Source organism: Centroberyx affinis, unplaced genomic scaffold (genome assembly GCF_046629955.1).
Source record: "Centroberyx affinis isolate AG114_WGS23_722 - 3 ecotype Tasmania unplaced genomic scaffold, CSIRO-AGI_Caff_v1 ptg001901l_1, whole genome shotgun sequence".
Taxonomy (NCBI): domain Eukaryota; kingdom Metazoa; phylum Chordata; class Actinopteri; order Beryciformes; family Berycidae; genus Centroberyx; species Centroberyx affinis.
This window is the reverse complement of record NW_027280266.1, coordinates 117,417-139,652: the sequence shown is the minus strand read 5'-3', so window position 1 is coordinate 139,652 and position 22,236 is coordinate 117,417. Positions and strand designations below refer to the sequence as shown.

The window sequence follows — 22,236 nt, the reverse complement described above, 5'->3', positions numbered from 1 at the left end:
AGAATCTATGCTGGCAGCCAGCAGAACTCTCCCTGGACACCTGGGGATCAACCAGGTTATGACAGCCACTCAGCTAAAACGGGTCATTTGCATTAGATCGAAGTGCACAGAAGTTTATTTTCTCCCCAGAAGTTATTTCACCTTCTGGCACCTTCCATATAGATCATGCTGACTATACAAATGTTTTTTTTCCCCCTCGCATTTCAACTTCAAATGCAATAATTTTTAGTTTTACTATAACTTTCTAACAGTCTCTAGTGGAGCTCCCATAAGTGTCAATTCTACATCAATTTTTCAACGCTGCGAGGACACTCAAGTCTCTGGGTAAGAGACGGATGATCGCAGCTGTCCAAACTTCTGGATGAAGTCGGCCTGGGCTTGGACTAAAGCTTCCTCGTCTATGTACACCGCCGGCCTCCTGGCTGTGACAAAGTACTGCACCTTCCTCAGGCTCCAGCCCAGGACATACATGAGCAGGCCGCACACAGCTGCAGTGGAGCGGCCCACTCCAGCGTTACAGTGAACGTAGACGGTGTGACCGTTCTCCAGGAGGCCATGCAGCAGGAATACAGCCTGGGGAAGCATCCTGACACGACCTGCAGGAGGACACACATGCAGGAGGATGCTTTCAGTGCTATATTACACATAACATACGTCATATGTGCTGATTAACTTACATACATATTAACCACCTTGCATCGACTCTGCAGTAGATGCAAGTGAAGAAGGATATGTTTTTGCCCATTAGTTTGTCAATCTGTCCCAAAACCTATGAACAGATTTCCGTGGAATTTGGATTTTGCCAATTTTGCTGGTGATCTGAATCTGGGATTTCTGCCATTAGACGATTAGTGTGTTTAGCTATAACTATGGAGATAACAGAGACAGAGACTTGACATCAATGTTTGCAGGGTGAAGAAATCAATTCATCTAAAAATTAAAGTGATAGGAATGATGGCTTTGGGTGTAACATCAAGCTGCTGAGTGAGTATTCTTCAGCATTGGTGGAAGTTTGTGCTCTCTCTCTTCTAGCTGTTAATGTCACTAAGATGCTATTACATACAGTATTTTCATAATCTACAGTAAATATGGAGTGAACAGCTTAAGCATTACTGCCATTTCAATTTCCAAAAACCGCTATTCCTGTTGCCATTGTCTCTTCAGCCTGGTGATCTGACAAAAGGCTTCCGTCTGGGAATAGCTATTTCACCTAACAGGGCGTTCACACAGGGAGCGACTGGGTTGATGAGTCACTATATTCTGACCGTTTGTGGATGGTGCGAGAGGCTCTAATTGCATCTATGGTTAGGGTGAAGCAAAAAGAGGACCAACGGGGACCAACAAAGTCTCACATTATTCTTAAAATGCGTTCTTATGTGTCACCATATGTTCCCCTCACCCTCGGTGCTCATATCAGGCGTGGGCATCCACACGTACACCAGGCCACAGTCCTTGTACAGATGCGTCATGGTCTCCGGGGTCATGGCTTCTCCAGGGTCACGTCTGCAGCCGTGGGAGTTGTTCACCACGTCCCACTCTGTCTGGAAGTTCATCACCGCGGTAACGTCCAACTCCTGCTTTAACTTGAGCGTCACATGTTCCACCTGGCGAGGGCAGCTGCCCAGCCACACTCGTGACAGCACCCTGGGGGCCACAAACAGGGATGGATTGTTTATTTATTTGCATATTAGAGTCCTCATTATATGCTGCACATGCTGCAACTACTCATTGTGGGGTCCACCCGATGACTGACTGGCCAATGGGTTTACTGCAGAGAAAATACATGCTAGCGATGCTTCTTGTTTCCAAGGTGGTGCACAATTGAATAGCGTCGGGTCACATAAGATAAGTGGGTCTACAATACCAGAGTAATGCCTGGCTAAAGCATTAGGACAGAGGATGCAAGGTGGAAGTATGGAATGAAGAAATGTGGTGAGGGATTAGAAGTATAGCAGTATCACAGCAGACAGGGTGTAAAGAGAGCACTAGACACTGAGGGAAAAAGGAAATGGATAAAGAGGGAGGGAAGGAGAGTGGCAATTGCACAGAAGTTCAAGTGATTCCTGAGGAAAATGATTAGTTATTTTTGGACAGTAACTTTCAGACAGACCGCAGGCACGCTGACCTTAGCAGTTCACTAATCACATTCTTCTCTTCGCAGGGTAAGCAGAGGGGAATATTGTCAGAAGAGCAAACATCTTTCATCTTTCTCTCTCTCTCACTTTCTTTCTTTTGCCCTCCCTCCCTCCTAGCAGTGATATTTTATTGACCTCTCCTCCCTCTTCTCTTCTGCCTGGTCACTCTGGTCTGAGGCAGACTCCATTTAGTGCTCATTAGCATGCATAAGCGCAACAGCCAGAGGAAGTGACACGTAAAAGAAAGGACGCTGTTACTCTGCGAAGTCACAGAGTGGCACTGCAGAGACCTCTCTGCTCCTGTTGGCGACTGGCAGTGACCAGGGGACCTCTGGCTTTTACTGAAGAACTCACTGCAAAAACAGCATTGTTGTAGATCAGTGGTTCTCGATGTGGGGGTCGCAAAATAATTGCGGAGGGGTCGTGCAATGATTTATGGGATAAGAAAAAAACATATTTCTACTATACAAATGAATTATCATGTCTTCACTACCAGTCAAAGTTTGGACATACGCATTTTTCTTCATTTTAACTTTTTCTCACATTTTAGAATAATAGTGAAGACTACGAAATGACTTATATTTTAGATTCTTTAAAGTAGCCGCCCTTTGCCTTGATGGAAAGACAAAGGCTTTGGAAAGAAATTCATACATAGGTATCAACTTCACTATTTATATTTGTCTAAGAAACTGAAGCATTTAAGCATAAGCCTTTAGATCAAAATGGCTTTAAGAAAATGAAAAACATAGTACATTCAATCAGGTGTGACCAAAATTTTGACTGGTAGTGTATTTTTCAGATTTTTCTCTAATTTTGCTTTTTTCTTCAGAAATACGCAATAGCTTTCAGCCTCTGATAAGTAATTAAACGAAGCAACCTAAAAAGGGAAAATAATTGTTGAACTGTTCACCACTCTGCATATGTACACCTGTGACATGACAGGTGGTGGCGAGTAGGCATCACTTCATTTTAAAGGGTCACGAGCCAAAAAGGTTGAGAACCACTGTTGTAGATTATTCTAACGTCCTATGTTGCTGCTAAATAAATACACTTCAGTTTGGTTCCTAAGGAAACTCATTATTCTACAAATCTTTCTGTCTTCCCTGCTCTCACAGAGGATGTCAAATATGTAACAAGAGAATCATATAAAAATCAACTGCCCCCAGCAAACTGGTGCTTTGAATCTCTTGCATCTACAAGTTGTGTAAAATCGTTTTCCTCATTCTCTATGCTGCGTATCAGTTTCCAAACATGGCAGCTCTTCAACAGTTTGCTAATCCTGACTGAGCGAAAAGTGAAAATATGTTGTTGTTTTTTATTACTTTATTGTTAGCTTTATTGTTTTACTTTGTTGTTTTCATTTTGTTCTGTTCATGCACTGTGGGCCTTACAGAAGCAAACAACAATGCAAAAATATCAGAACTGACAATTGAAGCTGATGTCTTTGTTGCTATTAATGTTTTGTTTGTAGCTTGCCTTAAATACTGCCTCATAATTGAAAAACAAACAAATTACTCCACTTGTACAACGATTATAAGCTCAAAAACCTCATTCCAAACATGGCCTAGCGTCCTTGGGGTCTCCTCTCCTTTGAATTTAAGCATGAGGGACAAGGCACCTGTAAAGTGAGTTAAAGTCTCTTTGAATCAAATAATGAGACGCACATTGCAGAGGTGAGTGTGTATGATACTTGGGGCTACACTGATACAAGGTCTGGGCGACTAATTTAAAAAGCTATTAATAGGCGAGGTACAAGGGCACAGTGCCTCCTACTGAACACAGGTCCTTGACATAAGCCTTGTAAGGTCTTTGGACACAAATTAAAACCTGATGGCACCAGCCAAGCCCGCTGATTCTTATGCAAGGAATGTGTTCACTGCCTCAGGGGGATCCAGCCTCATTTCTGCTGTGTCTGGTATACCATGACACAGAGAGTGTGCCTTAAACAAGGAAGGCATGTTTGGGTAGGTTAAGTGGGCGTGTGTTGGTTGTTGTCTTTGTGTGTGTGTGTGTGTGTGTGTGTGTGTGTGTTTAACATCATCAAATTTCTCCTGTCATTCGCCCATCATTTACGAAGCCACAGCCTCATAGATTCAGAACCATTGTTAACTGCTGAGCTCTATTTCAGCTGCAGCGTAGAGTGGCTGCTTTTAATGTAACCATTCAATCTGGAAGCAGTAAATGACTTAATTTAGCCAAACGTGTCATTGAGATGTTATGAGACTGAGCCAAACGACTCGCTATCTCTCTAAAATGCTTGTGAAGAGGGAGGAGAAAAAAAAAATGGCGAGGAGGAGAATGAAGATGAGAGCCTTTTTCATACGCACAGTGCCTATCAATCACCTCTGCAAGGTTTTTCCCACTCCTCTAATACAAATCAATTTAAGGTCATTAACACTTTCTCATTCCTCTGTTGGATTTATCACTAATAAAACGAGCTAGCTACTGTATGAGGTGCCCAAAAGATAAACCTGAATTCTGGCTGACGCAACACACCTGCTAGTGGTTTAACTTTTGTACGACCCTCCAATGTTTGTTCCTTTGAATGAATTGCTAACTGACTCAGAGGAGCCGCATTCACACGGCAATTACAAATGAATGGGAGAGAGCAAGGTTAGAAAAACAAAAGGCCAGCAGTAGACATAAGAGGGTGTTTGCGGCTTTGTCTGCTCCGTTAAGAGAGCGAGAGCAGAGCTTACAACTCAACAGGTTTCATCGGGAAAGAGCGGTGCAGCGTAAAGTCGTGACTTCATTCTGACTCTATTCTTTCCTCAAAAATGTGTAAAAAGTAGGACGCTGGAGGAGTGAACAATCACTTTCTGTTATGAACCAAGTGAAAGATTCGATATCAGGTCACAGAAGAATTCAACCAAGCACAGAAGATATAAAAGAATAAAGGAGACATAATGAAAGGAGTGGTTAGCTTTGAAAATCATAAGGAAAATATGGGAAGAGAAGCGGATCCATTCCTCAGACTTTTAGTATGGCAATGCATTGGCCTCAGGGGACCTCATTAATTTTATAGCGTTATTAAATTAGGCGTACACATCAGATTTCACATCGCAAATGCAGACAAACAATAACTTCCAACAAGCATCGCATTTCATTACTGTGGAGTTGGATGATGCATCTCTATTAGTAAAACTCACTTATAGGCTGCATGTAAGAGTGCTTAGGCAGTTTTGCAGGTTGTTGCGGCAATTTCTCTTCGGAGACGAGAGAGGTGAGGCGAAGACAGATTATGAATATGCAAATGACATGAAATTCAAGAGGGGCGGATTGAGGAAACTTCATGCTGCATAATTTAAACTGACACTGAACCTCATGATATTCAGTTATTCATGACATTCACATACATAGTCATGCCAAGAGGGCTTTTGTTGTTGTATTGTATTACCTGGAGAAATGCATGGCTTTCTGATCGGCCACGCCAAAGTAAAAGTTGGTGGTGTGTTTCATCTCATCTGTGTGGCCTGTCTCCTCTATCCAATGACCAATCGGGTGGCAGTACACCCCGTCCACCATGTTCCTCTTGTCATATATGCAACATCTGTCATGGTGGGGACCATTGCCTGGTAACAAAGAAGACAACATAGTGACCCAATGCCCAGTGAGGGATCATACATGGACAAAACAGGCCCAAGGCAGAGGAATCGTAGGCTACACAAAACTTCCTTTATTGTACAAAATGCTATATTTTGATGAATGGGAGAACAGTTAAAGCATCAAATACAGAAGGAAGTAATACATAATAACATGGCTCTCTTATGTAGATGCGACATGTTACAGCAATAGGAAGATATGTCCAGCTAAGTATAGTGGATTGCAGCGGCCAGCAGGAATGGCAAATGTGAGGTGTGTCTTTACCGCCACCACGTGGTTATAAAGAAGCATTACAAAAGGATGAACCAAAGATGGCGGCGGATTTTTTTTTTTTTGGCACCTGTAATATTATGCACGGAGGTATTAAAATTAAATGTATGTGACGTGACAACACCTATAGCCTTATAAACACAAATGTCATGCACGAGATCTCGATATGATGTACCTTCCCAGACGTAAGTGCCGCTGACTTTTTTGATGAACTTGAACCACAGGCTCTCTTTGCACGGCTCTGCCAGCTGCACGTCGCCGGTCCAGAGACACGGGTCATGCTGTGACAGGACTTTTTGTGTGGCTTTCATCTGCACCGCCCTGTTGGGGTCCCAGTGGCCCATTTCGGTACGGGAACCCAAAACAAACACCTCAACATCCGAGCACTCCGGAGTGAGAATTACACCGAATCTGAATAACATTGTCGCAGTTTAGACAATGTAGCCAACGTCCTCGAGACTCATTTAGTGTGCCGGGGTTGGCGGGTCATTACAGCCTCTGCTCTTCATTTTAATCACATACGTGTCCGGAAGTCCGTCTAGCCTAAAAATAAACGCAAGTTCCCATGTTGGATGGTCCAGTCTGCAGCAAAGAGGAGGCAGAAGCAGTGAGGTCCCACTCTGTCCCTATTTCCAGGCACCACACACCGGCGGACCCAGACCAGAGACTGCTCTCTATAATAATAATAGATAGAGCCACAAATGATACCACATGATCTGACAGAGAATATAAGCTTAAGCTTATACGATTCATAATTTTGGAAAATTTCTACATCTCAACGATAGACGATTTGTCTGGCTGTGAGGGAACTATTCTTGTAATTGACAGTAAAACCCAGCTGGGTCATACGGGCAATACAATATGCTGTGTTTTGACTGCATGCTCCCAGCTTTGGGCACAGATCAGCCAGGTGTCCAGGTATGGGAGTACCTTGAATTGATATAGCTGACCCTTGAACATAAAGCGGAGGCCGGCTGTGATGGGGCACCAGAGGAACGTGGAAGTACAGTATGTCCCCTTCTAATCGATGGACATGAACCAATATTCCAGTGTGACAGCCTGGAGAATCTCTGCTCTCTGCAACATGCAGAAGGGCAAAACCTTCAGGAACTTGTTTGGCCCTTTTCAATTGAGTATTGGGTGATAATTGTCATTTTTTTGGGGATTAGAAAGAATGACCTGAGGTCTGATACAACAGTCTTAAAACCTTCCTTTTTTCTCAGGCCTTTGGAAGTTTGTGTGCCTTTGTGTGGTTCTGCTGTAGTCTGTGTGCGTGTGTGTGTGTGTGTGTGTGTGTGTGTGTGTGAGTGCTGTTGTAGGAGTAGGTCAGGGGGTTATAAAAAGCTGTATTTTATGTGTGTATGTGTTGTATGTGTAGCTGAAAGGGTATTTTATTTATGTGGAGTATTTTATATAGGTTATGTGTATTGTATTTCCTTATGTTTATTGTCACTATTTTTGTCTTTTAATGTAAAGCACACTGAGCTTACCTGTGTATGAAATGTGCTATACAAATAAAATATTACATGATATCTTGAAACAAATATACACCCATTCTTCTGTGGCAAAGAATTGTGATGGATTCCTTGGAGCAATGTCACATATCCCACATTATGCACTGATTTTGTCGTTTATGGGTCATCTTTTAAAAGACAATGAGCAGTCCATTCACCTTAGCATTTTTTATTTATGAAATAGAGAGTAGCAATTCAGAATATGGGAGACACAGGAGAGAAGGTGCTGGTGATATTCAATCGAACCAACAGGGGTACATGTGTGTCCAGAAAGGCAGTAGTTAACTACTACAAAATCACTGTGCACCTATGGGTCGATTTTCTCTTGCTGTCCCCATCATAACAGATACATGTATCATAAGAGTGTATTTACTGTCAGCCACTGCATAGAGACAGGCTGCACAGATGAGATGAGACACACAAGCAACTTTTGTTTTGATATTGTTGGTCAGTAGTTCATGCATTTCTCTAAGTAATAAAATGAAGGCCCTCTTAACATAATCATTAATGCATGTTTGTTGAATAATACAAGCACATTTTTACATTTCAAATACGTTTAGATTTTGCTGGACAGCAATTACATGAAAGCTTATATTACGGTTTAATGACATCACCTCACAGAAGAAAAAAGGTTATGTTATGGGGGGGCCCCCAATCTGTCTGTCTGTCTGTTAGCAGGATAAACTCCAGAAGTTCTGAATGGATTTGCATGAAAGTTGTGGAAAGTTTGGTCATGAACTGATTAACTTTTCACACCGATTGGCCAAAAAGGGTGTGGCTTCTCATAAAAAGGCATATAACTTCTGAACAGATTCATGTAACACCATGAAACTTTGTGGCCTATCAGCAGACAGAAGAGGCAAACCCTCCATTATTGGCATAATCAAACAACATGGGGGACTATAATATAATGTACTATAATATAAAGTAAGACTAAAAATTCAGAAGATGTTTGCAAAGGTCTTGAATGCAGGTTTAGCAGAAATTAAGCCATGTTTTACTGTCCCCACAGACTTATTTAGATAGATACACTGTTCTCTATCTCAGCGGGGTTTAAATAGTTGTAGGGCACTGCGAGCTTCGAGTTCCTCTTTGCAATAGCCTCACTGAGGTAGGACAACTCTGCTTGAAATTCCTTAATCATCTGCTTGGGGGCAGGCTCATCAAAGCGTTCTTCAGGGTATGTACCCAGAAGAACCTGCCAAAAAAGACACAGAAAAAACAGAGAAAACATGACTGACCACTGACACAGCAGACTGTTTAAGATACAAGGCCTCAAGGCAATTCTAAATGGATTAGTCAGGCTAGGCCAAAGTGTGTATTCATTCATGCCTGCCAAACTTACAACATCGCTGAATTTGCTGGCAAGCAGCCAAGCCGTTGCCATGAAGTGGACTGTCTCTCCAACATTTGGGAGTGTCTCCATAATTGTCTTCATGCTAGACTGCCCCTTAGTGGTTGGAGGAGCTTTGCGCGTCATGAGAGAGCTGTTGGGCATCCAGCTGTGGTAGTCGTACTAAAATTAAGAAAGATGTTTCAGTATCTATTGCAGGTCTGTCCATTTCTTTTGGGGTTGTGGGCCCATCTTTAACTGAATCCCACTTTAAAGACAATAAATATAAAATTAAACATTTCATAAACATTATATAAAACTATATTAGAAATGTCATGTTTTCATCACTTTATTGCTCAGCTGATATCCTGCTGATCTTGCACATGTGCCATATGTTTGATGACCCTGATCTATAATCAAATTTGTTTGAATTCATAAAGCAATCTTTTTTCCCCATTTCTTAATTGTCTCACCTGCCCATTGTTGACTGCAGCATGTTGAGCAGACACTGTGAAGATCACCATGGTGATGAACTTGATCACTTCCTCCACAGTGTGAAAGCATGAAGGAATCCCTGTTGGTGTCACCGTCATCATCAATCATTTTATAATAGTAAATCTTTATGTCTGTATGTAAATTTATATAGATTTGCTGTTTACACAATTATACGAGTAGAACATAAATAAATGACCTGAGCTTCTGTTTCCTAAGAAGCCATGGGTGAATATCTCATTGATCCATGCCTGGAGCTCCGAGTCTCTACACACCTCACAATCTGTAGGATAATAGTACTCCACCATTGCCTTAACAAAGCTGGAGAGGAAGCACGAAGGATGTTAAGATTTGAAATCAGTGTTTTGAAATTGTGGTTGTTATTATTATGTTTTGTAATTAACTCAAAACAGCCAGTGAATTACACATTTACTTACTTAAAATTTCAAATACATACAGACAGCAGTGTGAGCATCAAGAGCTTTGTAAATTACTGATTCTCAAAAGCTAATTTCTTGAATTTCCTAGATAATCTTTGCACCAGCCAACTAACATTTTCCAGACACTGATTAGATAGGGGGCAGCAGTACAAGAAGTGTGACCCTGTGACAGATGTACCCTTTCCTCCCTCTGCAACTATTCTCGCAAGCTCTTGCTATAAATAAAAGAATGGATTATTACTCTATCCTTACTTGACTACCTGTTCAAGTAAGGGTTATGGACAATAGCTATATTTCAAGACATGATTTTATTTTATTTTGTGACCTGTTGATGATGCCCCACAGCTTCAGTCCATCATCTCTGTAGTAGAAGTTGGGGATAGACTCCAGGCCTCGTCCAGCGATGTCTTCTGGCAGACAGAGGGAGCTGTAGGTCGTTTCAGAGAGAGCCCTTCTCATGAGCTCGTTCAGCCCCTCTAGTCCAAGAGAACTCTACACAATTAGCGTGAGACTATATTAGATTTGGCAGAATCTCTTGCTCACAATACTGTAATTGGAGTTTAAGGTTTAAGTTCTGAATATTCAAAAATATGGGTGTCAAAGATTCATACTCTGCTTAAAGGTCCATCTGGTCCCACAAGAACATTGCGGGCAAGAGTGTTTATTTGGAGGGTGTAACGGAAGTGTGGGATCAGCAGCTGTACAGACAACAGAGAGAACAATACAAATTAAATTACATTAAGAATCAATTTAGGATTTATGCTACAGCTAAATTCACATTTTACACAGTGATCAATTATAACATACTATACAGATAGTAATGTAGAACAGGAGTGCTAATTTTTTTTGGTCTTAAATTATAGAATTAAATTACAGAAGTATTATGTCCAAACACAGCCAGCATCATGAGCCACTGTTCACCTGACTTAGAGTTGACCAACATTATCATCATAACAACATACATTCCCCCAAATGTTAATGGTAACAAAGAACTCAAACATCTCTATGGTGCAATTAGCAAACAACAGGCAGTGCATCCTGAGGGTGTTTTCACAGAAGGCTTCAACCAAACAAACTTGTTTGGTTCACCAACCAAACAAACTTGTTTGGTTCCTCCTAAATTCTTCCATCACCTCTTGTCCTACAAGAGCAGACATTTTGGACACCCTGATGGCCACAAAGCCATACCTAACTACATCTCTGTGTTCCTGATTACAGACAATTAATAAAATGGGTCAAACTAGCTTTCAAACTGATTAAAGTGTGGGCAGAGGAGGCAGAATCAGCAGTGGAGATTTGCTCCCTGCTGAAAGCACACAGGTCAGCAAGATGTGGCGATGCTGCGGGCAGCAAGGACAAACCTCTGGGCAGCAAGGACAAACCTCAACAATCTCATAAAGAAAGCAAAAACCACAGATGCTCTAGAAATAGAAATCCACTTCATGGGAAAACTACCCCCAAAGCATATTGCATGGCATCCAGACCATCAGTCACTATAGTAAGAAGACCTGCGCTTAAGACACTGATGCCTCCCTTACAGGTGAGCTCAGCAACCTCTACGCACACTTTTAGGCCAGCAACGCAATGCCAGCCAGGAAGGGTTGAAACACGCAAAGCTGCCGAAACTAAGGGCATTAACAAGTCTCAATGATTGTCAACCTGCCGCTCTCAAACCAGTAATCATAAAATGCATGAAGTGCAACCGACATCAAGGCTAACATCCTAAACACACTGAACAATCAACAATTTAAATACTGCCCCCAAAGATCAACAGAGTATGCAATTTTCACTGCCCTCAATCTGGGCCTGACACATAGCGAAAAAAAGTAAACAAGAACGCCTTCTATGGACTAGTGTTAAGCATTCAATGGCCTCATACCATAAATCACATTCAGAAATGGATCTCTAAACTTGGCACACTAACATTAAACACCACACTGAGAAATCTCTGACATTGTGACAAATGACTGTCAGGATTGGTGACTGGTGACCTCACAAGACTCAGGGTCATACTCAGCCCACTGCTGTACTCTGTACTCACTGATGACTGTGTTGCTATGCATGTCTCCACCACCATTATTAAGTTTGCTAATGACACAACCACTGTGGGCCTAATCACTGAGTGTGACGAGTCAGTCCAATGCATCACTGGGTCCTTACTCCAACCCGTACAAGTGGTGTAGGAGGAAGATGATGCCCACAGGATCATCAGCAACACCACCCACCCAAGCCATGGACTGTTTACTTCCTTAACATCTGGCACCACAACATTCCAGCACCAGTGGACTCAAGAACAGTCTTTACTTCCAAGACATAGGAATACTGAACAGGACTCTCACAAACATACCCCAGTAACCATCATCTCTAGACGTCCTCTTCATATTTAAGTTCTCATGTGGCTCGATCAGTCATCCAAGATTTGTTCCCTTATTCCTAAAAACTTCACAAATATGGTCCCACAAGTTGTACTTGGAAACTGAGTGCAATGGCATGTTCAGATCACAAAACATAGGACCACAGAGAAACAACTGAACTAGATCCATGATCTCTGCTACGTGATCATACCTTGTAGAAGGGATGAATTGCAGGGAAGCTGCGAAGAGTGGCAATATTAAAGGCTTCTGCCAGATAATGAGTGTTCATGAGGTGATAAACAGACTGATATTGCAAGGTATCTGCATTTTTCAGAAACATCTTGGCTAGCATCCAGTCGCTCTCTGGGTCACTGGGCAGAAAAATGGGGTTCTGCTCAGTGGGTTGTTGATGCAGCTGAAATGTCAAAAAGATTTTTTTTTTTTTTAAATTATTTTTCATACAATGGCTAATTAGACTTGAAGAAAGTATAGTATATATACACTATTGGTGATTTGACAAACGATTCTATATCAGTATCACTATTTGAATATATACAGTATTAATACTGGCATTGATTCACTGCATCAGTGAAATACCTGGATTGCGATTGGCATCAGTTTGTTCTCTGGGTTCATGTAGAACAAGCCGAGCCCAGCAGTCAGAGGCAGAGGTTCACCGTTATACATCCTTGTGGGTAACCCATCCATCCTCTTGTAGTCACAGAGGAATATATTGCCTTTCTGTTATGGGAGTCACAGATAGATTAAAGAACAATATAAGCCAAAAAAAGAATTACAACAAATGGAAGTGATCCATTCCCCACATGCAGGAAAAATAAAATTTAATGTTAAACAGAGAGAACATCCAGCAGTCAAACCGTTATCCAAACCATCAGCATTCAAGAGTCATAGACCTTACAAGACTCAGGGTCGTCTCACTGCCACACAAGTGTAGGTTTAAACCTACAAATTGTCTCCAAAGACAACTGTTATCAAGCATCTTAAGGCACTCTTCTTCCATACCTCCATTTCCATCTGCAGAGAGCTTCCAACTTCCAGGAATGGCTTCACCATCTCCTCTGTGACTGGAAAGGTCGAGGGAAGCTCCAAGCAGCGCTGGATCACATTGGGGTTGGTTGCATTCAGAAACTGGAATCCATAAAAGTCATCTTCCCTCCAATGCTCTGAGACATACTCTGGAAGGACGGCAGTTGACAGATACATTTTTCTCATGTCTAATAAAGTGATGAAAATAGTGATGAACAACAGCCAGAGAAATGGATACATGGCTTTATCAAAAGTGGATGTAATGCAAAATGGTAAGTTGATACACTTTCAATGAATGTAAGTTATGTAATTATTATAAACCAAAAAGTTAGTTAAGTTAAACCGCAATGGGACGAGCCAAAGAACCACAGTTTTTCAACAGTTTATCACTGGCAAACTTGAATGGCAAAGATCAAAATATAAACACAAAATATGAATAGTAATTGCTTATTTTCTTTCATTCATTCATTACCATGGCACTCAGAATTTTTGAAGATCATCAGACTAGCTAACTAGCTTACCTAGATAGCAACAGGCTAGTACGGCTAGTTTGAACTTTAATGGTTAGCTATATACTAATCTAACTGAGAATGGCAGGATTACATTTTTTCCACGTAGCAGCGAAAGCACTAAGCTTCATATTATTAGTTAAATTGTGTAACCTCTATGAATTTATGAGGATCCTAGATGGTGGTATAAGAAATGTTGAGAAAAGCCCTACCTGAGCCCTATCTGAGCTCTACAGTAGGCTATATGTTTTATTTTATGTCTTGTGGTCCATTCAAAGCTGTCTGTGTGGTGTCATGTATTAAAAACACTCTCAATCCATTTTTACACGTTCATTTTCCAGCATCTCTCTGAGCCTTACCAAGAACAGGTTGTTTCGGTTGCTGTGTCTTTAAGGCTCATCAATATTAACAACCCCTCTGTTCTGATTGGCTAACCGTTTCAAGAGTGAAATGTGAGACACCACAGAGCTGGCCGCTATGGGCGTACATCCAACAGTCAGGTTTAACTACTGCTTAGCTGTCATATAAATGATAAATAGTAATCTATAATTATTATGAAACCATGATAATGAGAATGTTGCAGTGGGTTAACCTGCAACACTATTGGAAACTTATACCTGAGATCGGAGTCTTGTTGAACCAGAAAACCTTTTTCATGGCCTCAATGTTTTCCCACTGTTCAGTAGATCCTGTCAGCCCCTTAAACTTGAATTCAGCAGACCTGAGTTAAGAGTAAGAAAGATTATAAAAGGGCAAGGACAACGCAGATGATTAAACATTACTATTTCAATGTACTATTTCAAACATTACTATTTCAATGTACTATTTCAAACATTACTATTGGGGATGTGACTATATTGGAACCAGGTGGTGCTCCAACTTAAATATCAACATAAACTCACATCATTTTCTTTGTATAAAGTAATTCATATGATTTGGACACGGAAAAGCGGATTTCAGCTGGGAGGTCAGAGCCATCTTTGAAACTGTTGATGTGGGGCTGTCCCTCAGCATGCACCCCCCATCTAAAAAACACAGAAAGCAAAAATAACAGCATGTAAATATTTGTCTAGATAGGCTTCTGAGAGTTTAACTGCAGGTCTAGGTACACATTGTGCACATGAAAAACTCACTGGTACAAGCAGCTTTTAAGTTTCAGCTCTTGTTTACGGTGGTCAATCAGTAGGGGATGCTCCTCCTCAGATGGCTTCATGGCTGAGAAGTTCAGGATAACAATATGGACACAAAATTAGTCACATTATAAATTAGATAACTAATATATTTAAACATTAACAGGAATTTTGAGCAGAAGAGATATCCTAATCCTTTTTGTGTATATTTGAAGCAGACCTTTCCCTCCTCTGAGCTCGACAAGTTCCCCCCTGGACACCCATCTGTTACAGGGGAAAAGGATGACTTCTTCCTCTGGAGTGGTCACCACTATTTTGGAGCAGAACCACTCGTTTGCTGGGAGAGACAAATAGGGATCTTTCTCCACCTTGACCAGTAGAAGTTTCCCCAGAGACAAAGAGGTTTTCACAGTATAGGTCCCAGTCTGGGGAGAAGGGTTCAGGTAGGGTCGTAAAATTACCATCCATCAACCATCATGATGCAAGGCTGCAGTTAAATAGTGCATGTATTCCAAGTAATCACTACACGGCGACAAATTCCACCCTCTCCCGCACACATAAAGTAACACACAAACAAAAGAAAATAAATATTTGTATTGTCCTAAACCTATTTTAAGACCTTCTTAATGAGCAATGCTCAACACTTGGATTCAACTTACCTTCCCAGCTGTAAAATCAATGCCATAGTTGTCCAACTCTGTACGCTCACTCTCTCCCTCAGTTCCAATTAAGGTGACAAATATGTAGTCAAATGTTCCTGCATGTGGTATGTCACCTGTTGTCACCTCTAGCTTGTACTCAGCCATGATCACTCAGTAGAAAAACTGGAATAACAAATGGAAATGTCTAAATTCAATGGTAAATGTTCATGTGCTAATATTGTACAAACGTAACCAGGGTAGGAAAATATCTATCTGTTATGTCATAAAACCTATATATTGTTCACTCTTGCTATCACAAAAGTATACAAATGTTTAAATGGTTCATTTTTTACCATTAACAAATGACCAACTGAAAAACTATCTCACAAAAGTTTATTTTTTTATTTTTTTACTTTTAATGAACTTTCTCTATCTTGTAAAGTGTAACACAAATAGACAGCCAAAGAACTTTTCAAACATTTTACTTTGCATAGTATTATTCTACTTTTCCAAATTAAAAAATTAAGTTAAATGTATTTTGTTTTGCTCATCGGTTGTCATACTCATAAGAAAACATAATCAAGTGATTACATATCCCTACAAATGAAGGCTGTTTTTTTGTCAAGAGCCAAGAAACCTATCACCTACCTCCTTGCTTTAGTGGCAGCTCCACATTGTGTTTCCTTGTCTATATTCTAAATTCTTACCTTTGTTTCTCCAGACACCCTCCACCCCCTGACAAATATTTTCCCCAAGGCATAACATGCAACAACCTGATTGTTTATTTTCCTTAACCTTTCCTTACCACTGTAAGAGCCTTGCTTCAAGTGTGCAAGTTCAAGCATATCAAAAAGATGCAAAGTTTGCATCACTATACTCAAGGGCATTTTTTACATTTAATATTAGATTTTTTTCATCATAGTCGTGTTTCATCTTGAATGAGAACACATACTGACATAAACATCTTGTGCAAAGGGGAGAAGGGGAGGAAGGCCTGTTCCTAACTAAGTATATGGTTCTTATGTGCATACAAGGAGGCAAAAGGCCTTGCAGCAGGCCTTACAACAGTTATATTTCTTTCTAGCGCATTATTCATTATTTTTAGACAGTTCATGCTTTGTGAAGCCGCTTTTCCACCACATGGTACCGGCTCAACTCGCCTCGACTCGACTCTACTCGCTTTTGGTAGTACCACTTGTTTTCCACTGCAGATAGTACCCCCTCAGTGTGAGGTGTTTGTGAGACAGGATTCTCACAAGAACACCTCAGTGAACATCATTGTCCCCCACCAAAGGGGGGACTATGGATCGGTCTCCGTCCGTTAGTTTGTTTGTTCGTTCGTTAGTTTGTTAGTCACACTGTAACGTTGACTTTGTGCCGCTAGGGGGCGGCATTGACAATGAATGGGGACTCAGTGGTAAAGCAGGTTATACAGTTTAAGTTATCATACAATGTGGGGACAATGAATGGGGACTCAGTGGTAAAGCAATACAGTTAAAGTTATCATAGGTAACAAAATAGTCTACACACGCTACACACTTGGAGACATCAGACTGATGTGTTGAAGTGAGAGTCAATGGAGAATTTTTGGGCAAATCTCTAACCACAAGACACTAGTTATTGAACAGTTGTTGGACTGCTGTACTGTTATTGCACTCATCACTGCACTACCGCTGTTGACTACTTATATCATATTACCACTTACCTACTGTGCAATACCATATATCACTTATCATTTAGCATTTATATTATTCATAAAACTCACGCTCCTGGTGTTGTATGTTATATTGTATATTGTATTATAAATTGTATTGTAGTGTACATTCTGTAATGTACGGATTGTATTTATTGTGTATTGTAGTTCTTATATTTTGTACTGTATTGAGTAAAAACAGGACAATTACAGATACTACATTTGAAGATATAACTTGTAAGCCTAATTCTGAGGAGAGTAGGCAACAGAAATATATGGTCAATCTGTCCTTTCATTGTCCCATACGAAAATGCTAATACAATTTCACTCATATTTCAAGTACACTCAGCAATCACTGACTGACCCAAGGGTGGAACTACTGGTGGGGGACAACATGTTTACAATTTGCTTGTTTCACTGTGGGCTCTGCTATGCGGAAGGCACTTTATTAACTGCTACCACTGCAATACTTGAACTCTATTTGTCACGTTATACAGTACGTACATTCTGTACATACTGTACGACTTAAAATTCTATGCACGTCACTTTATATCTACATCTTATACTCCCATGCACCCTGTTCTGCCTGCTGATTAAAACCTACTGTTATTCTGATAAAGTTGGAATACTTAAATTGCTTTGCATCAGTGACTTATACTATTTCAAATACTTGAGCTACTTGCATTATATTCACTTATACTACAACTGTTAATACTGTAACACTTGGATTCCCAATTTCCATTGTATTGTTGTACCTCTTGTAATGTACATTCTTCTCTTCAATGTACAGCCACTCCAAGAATTTTTTTTCACCGTACACTTGTATAAGGTGGAATAGAGTGTACTAGTTACTAGTTTTTCAGAACAGATATGAGTGCACAGTTCTTTATTATGTAGAAAATACTTTACTTTGTAGATTGGCCGATCAGTGTACCACTCAGTTAACACTCATTCATGGCTCTTAATATTGGCCCATTATAAAACAATTACAGGAACAATAAGTAATTCCTTTGATTAAAATATGTACTAAAAATGTGTAACAATCCTGCGTGCAAAGATGGGAAGCCAGTGAAGTGACCGGAAGAGGGGAGTGACGTGAGAGAATTTTGGTTGGTTGAACACCAGACGGGCTGCAGCATTCTGCAGCATTCTGAATGCGCTGTAAAGGTCTGATGGCAGAGGCAGGTAGCCCGGCCAGAACGTTGCAGTAGTCCAGGCGGGAGATGACAAGTGCCTGGATCAGGAGTTGTGCCGCTTCCCTCATAAGGAACGGGCGAATTTTGTGGATGTTATAAAGGGAGAACCTACAGGAGTGGGTTGTCGCTGCAATGTAGGCAGAGCAGGGGAGCTGGTGGTCCAGGATCACCCCTAGTTTCTTGGCAGTCTGAGAGAGCACTCTTTCCTTGGGAGAAAGAGTAGCTCCATCTTGTCAAGATTGAGCTTGAGCTGGTGCACAGACATCCAAGCAGTGATGTCTTTGAGACATGCGGAGATGCGCCCATCAATTTGTGTATCTGAGGGGGGGGGGGGGGAGAGAGGTAGAGTTGAGTGTCGTCAGCATAATAATGATAGGAGAAGCCATGAGAGGAGATAACATGGCCCAGGGATTTAGTATAATAGCATGGGCCCCAGGACTGAGCCCTGAGTGACACTGGTGCTAAGTGTGCAGGGTCTGGACAGAGATCCCCTCCATGAGACCTGGTATGAGCTGTGAGACAGATAGGATGCGAGTGTGCAGATCCAGTGATTCCAAGTTCATATAGGATGGAGAGAAGGATTTAGTGGTCAACTGTATCAAAAGCAGCAGACAAGTCAAGGAGAATAAAACTGGATTGAAGAAGGTCCAGGAGGTAATTCTGGGAGAGATAGAGAGAGTTGGTTGGAAACTGCTCGCTCAAGGGTTTTGGATAGAAAGGAGAGAAGAGGTCTGTAGTTCTGGATAGCAGCAGGGTCAAGGGAGGGTTTCTTAAGAAGAGGCTTGACTCAGCCGGAACAAGGCCTGAGGACAGGGAGGAATTGATAAGGGCAGTGAGGAAGGGAATGATGTCGGTGGAGATGGTTTGGAGAAGAGTAGATGGGATAGGATCAAGGGGGCAGGTGGTGGCTCGGTTAGACCTGGCAAGTGTGAGGACATCTTCTGGGGAGAGGGTAGAGAAGGAAGCAAGCCCAGGGACAAGGGGCAGAGCAGCGGGTTTGGAGTAAGGAATAGTTTTGCTAGTGGCCGGATGATGGAAGGAGCAGCTGATGTCATCCACCTTCTTAGCAAAGTAGGTGAGAAAATCATCAGCTGAGAGGGTAGGGGGGTGGGGGGGGTGGGGGTGGGGTGGTTAAGGAGGGAGGAGAAGGTGGAAAACAGTTTACTGGGGTTGGAGGCAGAAGACTCTTTTTTAGTAATGAAGAAGGAAGTCTTTGCTGTTGACACAGCAGAGGTGAAGTTGGAGAGGAGAAGGTGGTAGGCAGCTAGATCGTCAGGGCGCTGTGATTTTCTTCATTTCCTCTTAGCTGCCCGAAGCTCTGTTCTATGAGTTTGCAGACAGAGATGGGCAAAGATACATCAAAATGTATGTTTTTACAAAATACAAAATACCCCTCAAATAAATGTATCAAAATAAAATACAAAATACTGGAGCCAGAAAATGTATCAAAATAAAATACAAAATACTGGAGCCAGAAAATGTATCAAGATAAAATACATGTATTTTGTATTTTCAAAATACAGGAAAATACATTTGTAACATTGAGCATTCAGAATTTGTACAAAATGGCAGAACATTCAGATTTTTATAATGTAAACAAGGCTCTGGTGAGAGTTTGAACCATACAAGTAGGAAGAACAGGAAGTAGAATGCTACTGTATATGCATATGCCTGTACTGTGTATGTACATATTTTACCCAGGAATAAACACACTTGCACACATATCTACACGTGCACACGAGAACACTCACACCATTTTCAAACAGTATATCCCCAAAATGCCAGACAGATTTCACTTTACTGTTCAACCTTTCAGCAACCTTACAGCTCCAGAGAAAGCAGGTCCCTTCTGGTGTCCTCCAGAAAATGAAGGGTCTCTAACTCAGCTTTGCTGTGGCTTGTGATCTCTTACTTCTCACTGTGTGTGAGTGTGTCTAAGTGTATTGTTCTTCATTTTAAGATGTATTTACATTAATTTGTTTTATGTTTTATGAATCATGGAGAAAGTAATTTGAAAATACAAAATTACTCCACTCTAAAGTCTTGTTACAAATTACATTTGATTTTTTTCAGCCCTGTCAAATACAAATTACAAAATACTCAAAAGTAATTGAAATACGTATTTCAAATACAAGTAACAGAAATACTGCCCATCTCTGTTTGCAGAGATTCAGACAGCCAAGGTGGAGAGGATCGAGCTAGTTTAGTGGTTAGCGGGCAGAGAGAGAAGATAGAAAGGTGGAAAAAGAGGATAGAAGAGTAGTGGAGGCCTCCTCAGTGGAAAGGAGAGAGAACTGCTTGGCTGAGGGAAGTGAGGAAAGGATAGCAGAAGAGAGCAAGGTAGGTGAGAGAGTTTTTAGGTTGTGCTGGGTGGTGATAGTATGAGTGGATGTTCAGTGGGAGGTGGGGGCTGAGATGGGAAGGGAGAAGGTTATAAAGTGATGGTCAGATACAGGAAGAGGGGTAACAGTAAGGTTGGAGGTGCAGCAGGATCTGGTTGATCAGGTCAAGCAGGTTCCCTGCCTTGTGGGGTCAAAAGATGAGAAAAAGTTAAGGAAGGCCAGGGATTGCAATTTATCTGGCTGGATGTTGAAGTCACCCAGAAGAATGAGTGGAGTGCCATCCTCAGGAAAGAAGGAGAGGAGGACATCCATCTCATCAAAGAAGTCACCAAGCTGACCAGGGGGTGGTAGATTACCACAATGTTGAGCTTGATAGGTAGAGATACAGAAACAGCATCAAATTCAAGAGAGGATATTGAGAGGTGTGAAAGAGGAGTGACAGTGTAAGTCCACTTGGGTGAAATGAGGATTCCAGTGCCTCCCCCATGGCCAGAGGCTCTGGGGGTGTGAGAAAAAGAATAAGCAGCAGAGAGGAATGCTGGGGTGGCACTATTTTCAGGTATGATCCAGGTCTCAGTGAGGGCCAGAAAGTGGAGGGATTGAGATAGAGCATGGGCTGAGATGGTCTCAGTTTTCTTAACTGCCGACTGTCAGCTCCAGAGTCCTCCAGCAATAGTAAGAGAAGGACTTCTGGTGCAAATTGGGTAACTGAGATTACATGGGTTCCTACACCTGAAAATAGTGCCATGTCTACGGGGCCTATGAGCTGATGTTACAACAGGGATGGGAGAGAGACACAGAGTGTAGCAGACAGGAAAGCAGTTAACTAGGAAAGGTAGTTACAAGAAACCCTAGCTGCGTGTCCCTATTCTTTGGCCTACCCTTTGTGTTCAGAGGCTGACAACAAGAGGCTGAAGCTACAGCTGACACTGTAGAATGTCTGTGCCAAAAAGTACCAGTTCACCAGAGGAGTTCAAGCCACTCCCAACAATTACTACTTGAACACCAACTGGCCTTCCCCAGCCAAGCACTTTGAAATTTAACTGGTTCCACCTAAACTAGTTTCAGCGAAACTATGCAGCACCAAACCAAACACTTTCAAATTAAACACAGATTTAACTAAAACAGAAAGATAGCACAATAACAAACAAATAGCTCACCAAGTGCTGCTAGATCTCAACAAAAAGTGCTCTACTGAACCAAGCTCAGATAAAAACAGAAGATTCTACACTGTAGACGAAATGTGTACTCGTTAGCTTTTGTGTGAAAAGGTGCCACTCTTGAGCTAGCTTCGCTTTGAGGCCACTTAAATTTTGAGAAAAATAAATTAATAAAAAAATTGAACATCATAAGCAGTCAGACAAGAGACAAGGGACAATGTATTAAAATGGTTTTGAAGAACTGCAAACAATTTTAAATGGCCTGTCATGCATCTAAAATGTGATTTCTGTCATGAACTATGGAGACCTTTTTCTGTGGTAGTGAGAGGTAACATTGCATTGGTATTTTGTTATAGAGACATACTCATGTGAATGTC

General features: G+C 41.4%; 2 protein-coding genes across 2 annotated transcripts; both read right to left on the bottom strand.

Moving 5' to 3' along the window:
* Positions 1-312: 312 nt before the first annotated feature.
* epm2a (EPM2A glucan phosphatase, laforin) lies at positions 313-6,524 on the bottom strand. Its single transcript, XM_071530221.1, has 4 exons — positions 6,184-6,524; positions 5,533-5,707; positions 1,400-1,644; positions 313-596 (listed from the first exon to the last, which is right to left on the bottom strand). Exons 1-4 carry the CDS (start codon positions 6,428-6,430, stop codon positions 313-315), a joined length of 951 nt encoding a protein of 316 aa, XP_071386322.1. The 5' UTR covers positions 6,431-6,524.
* Positions 6,525-8,540: 2,016 nt separating this feature from the next.
* LOC139653241 (hydroperoxide isomerase ALOXE3-like) lies at positions 8,541-15,633 on the bottom strand. Its single transcript, XM_071530217.1, has 14 exons — positions 15,487-15,633; positions 15,048-15,252; positions 14,831-14,912; positions 14,600-14,722; positions 14,315-14,418; positions 13,165-13,337; positions 12,739-12,882; positions 12,353-12,556; positions 10,399-10,485; positions 10,113-10,279; positions 9,547-9,668; positions 9,329-9,429; positions 8,868-9,038; positions 8,541-8,720 (listed from the first exon to the last, which is right to left on the bottom strand). The coding sequence occupies exons 1-14, from the start codon at positions 15,631-15,633 to the stop codon at positions 8,541-8,543; spliced, it is 2,010 nt and encodes a 669-aa protein (XP_071386318.1).
* Between the last annotated feature and the right edge of the window lie 6,603 nt (positions 15,634-22,236).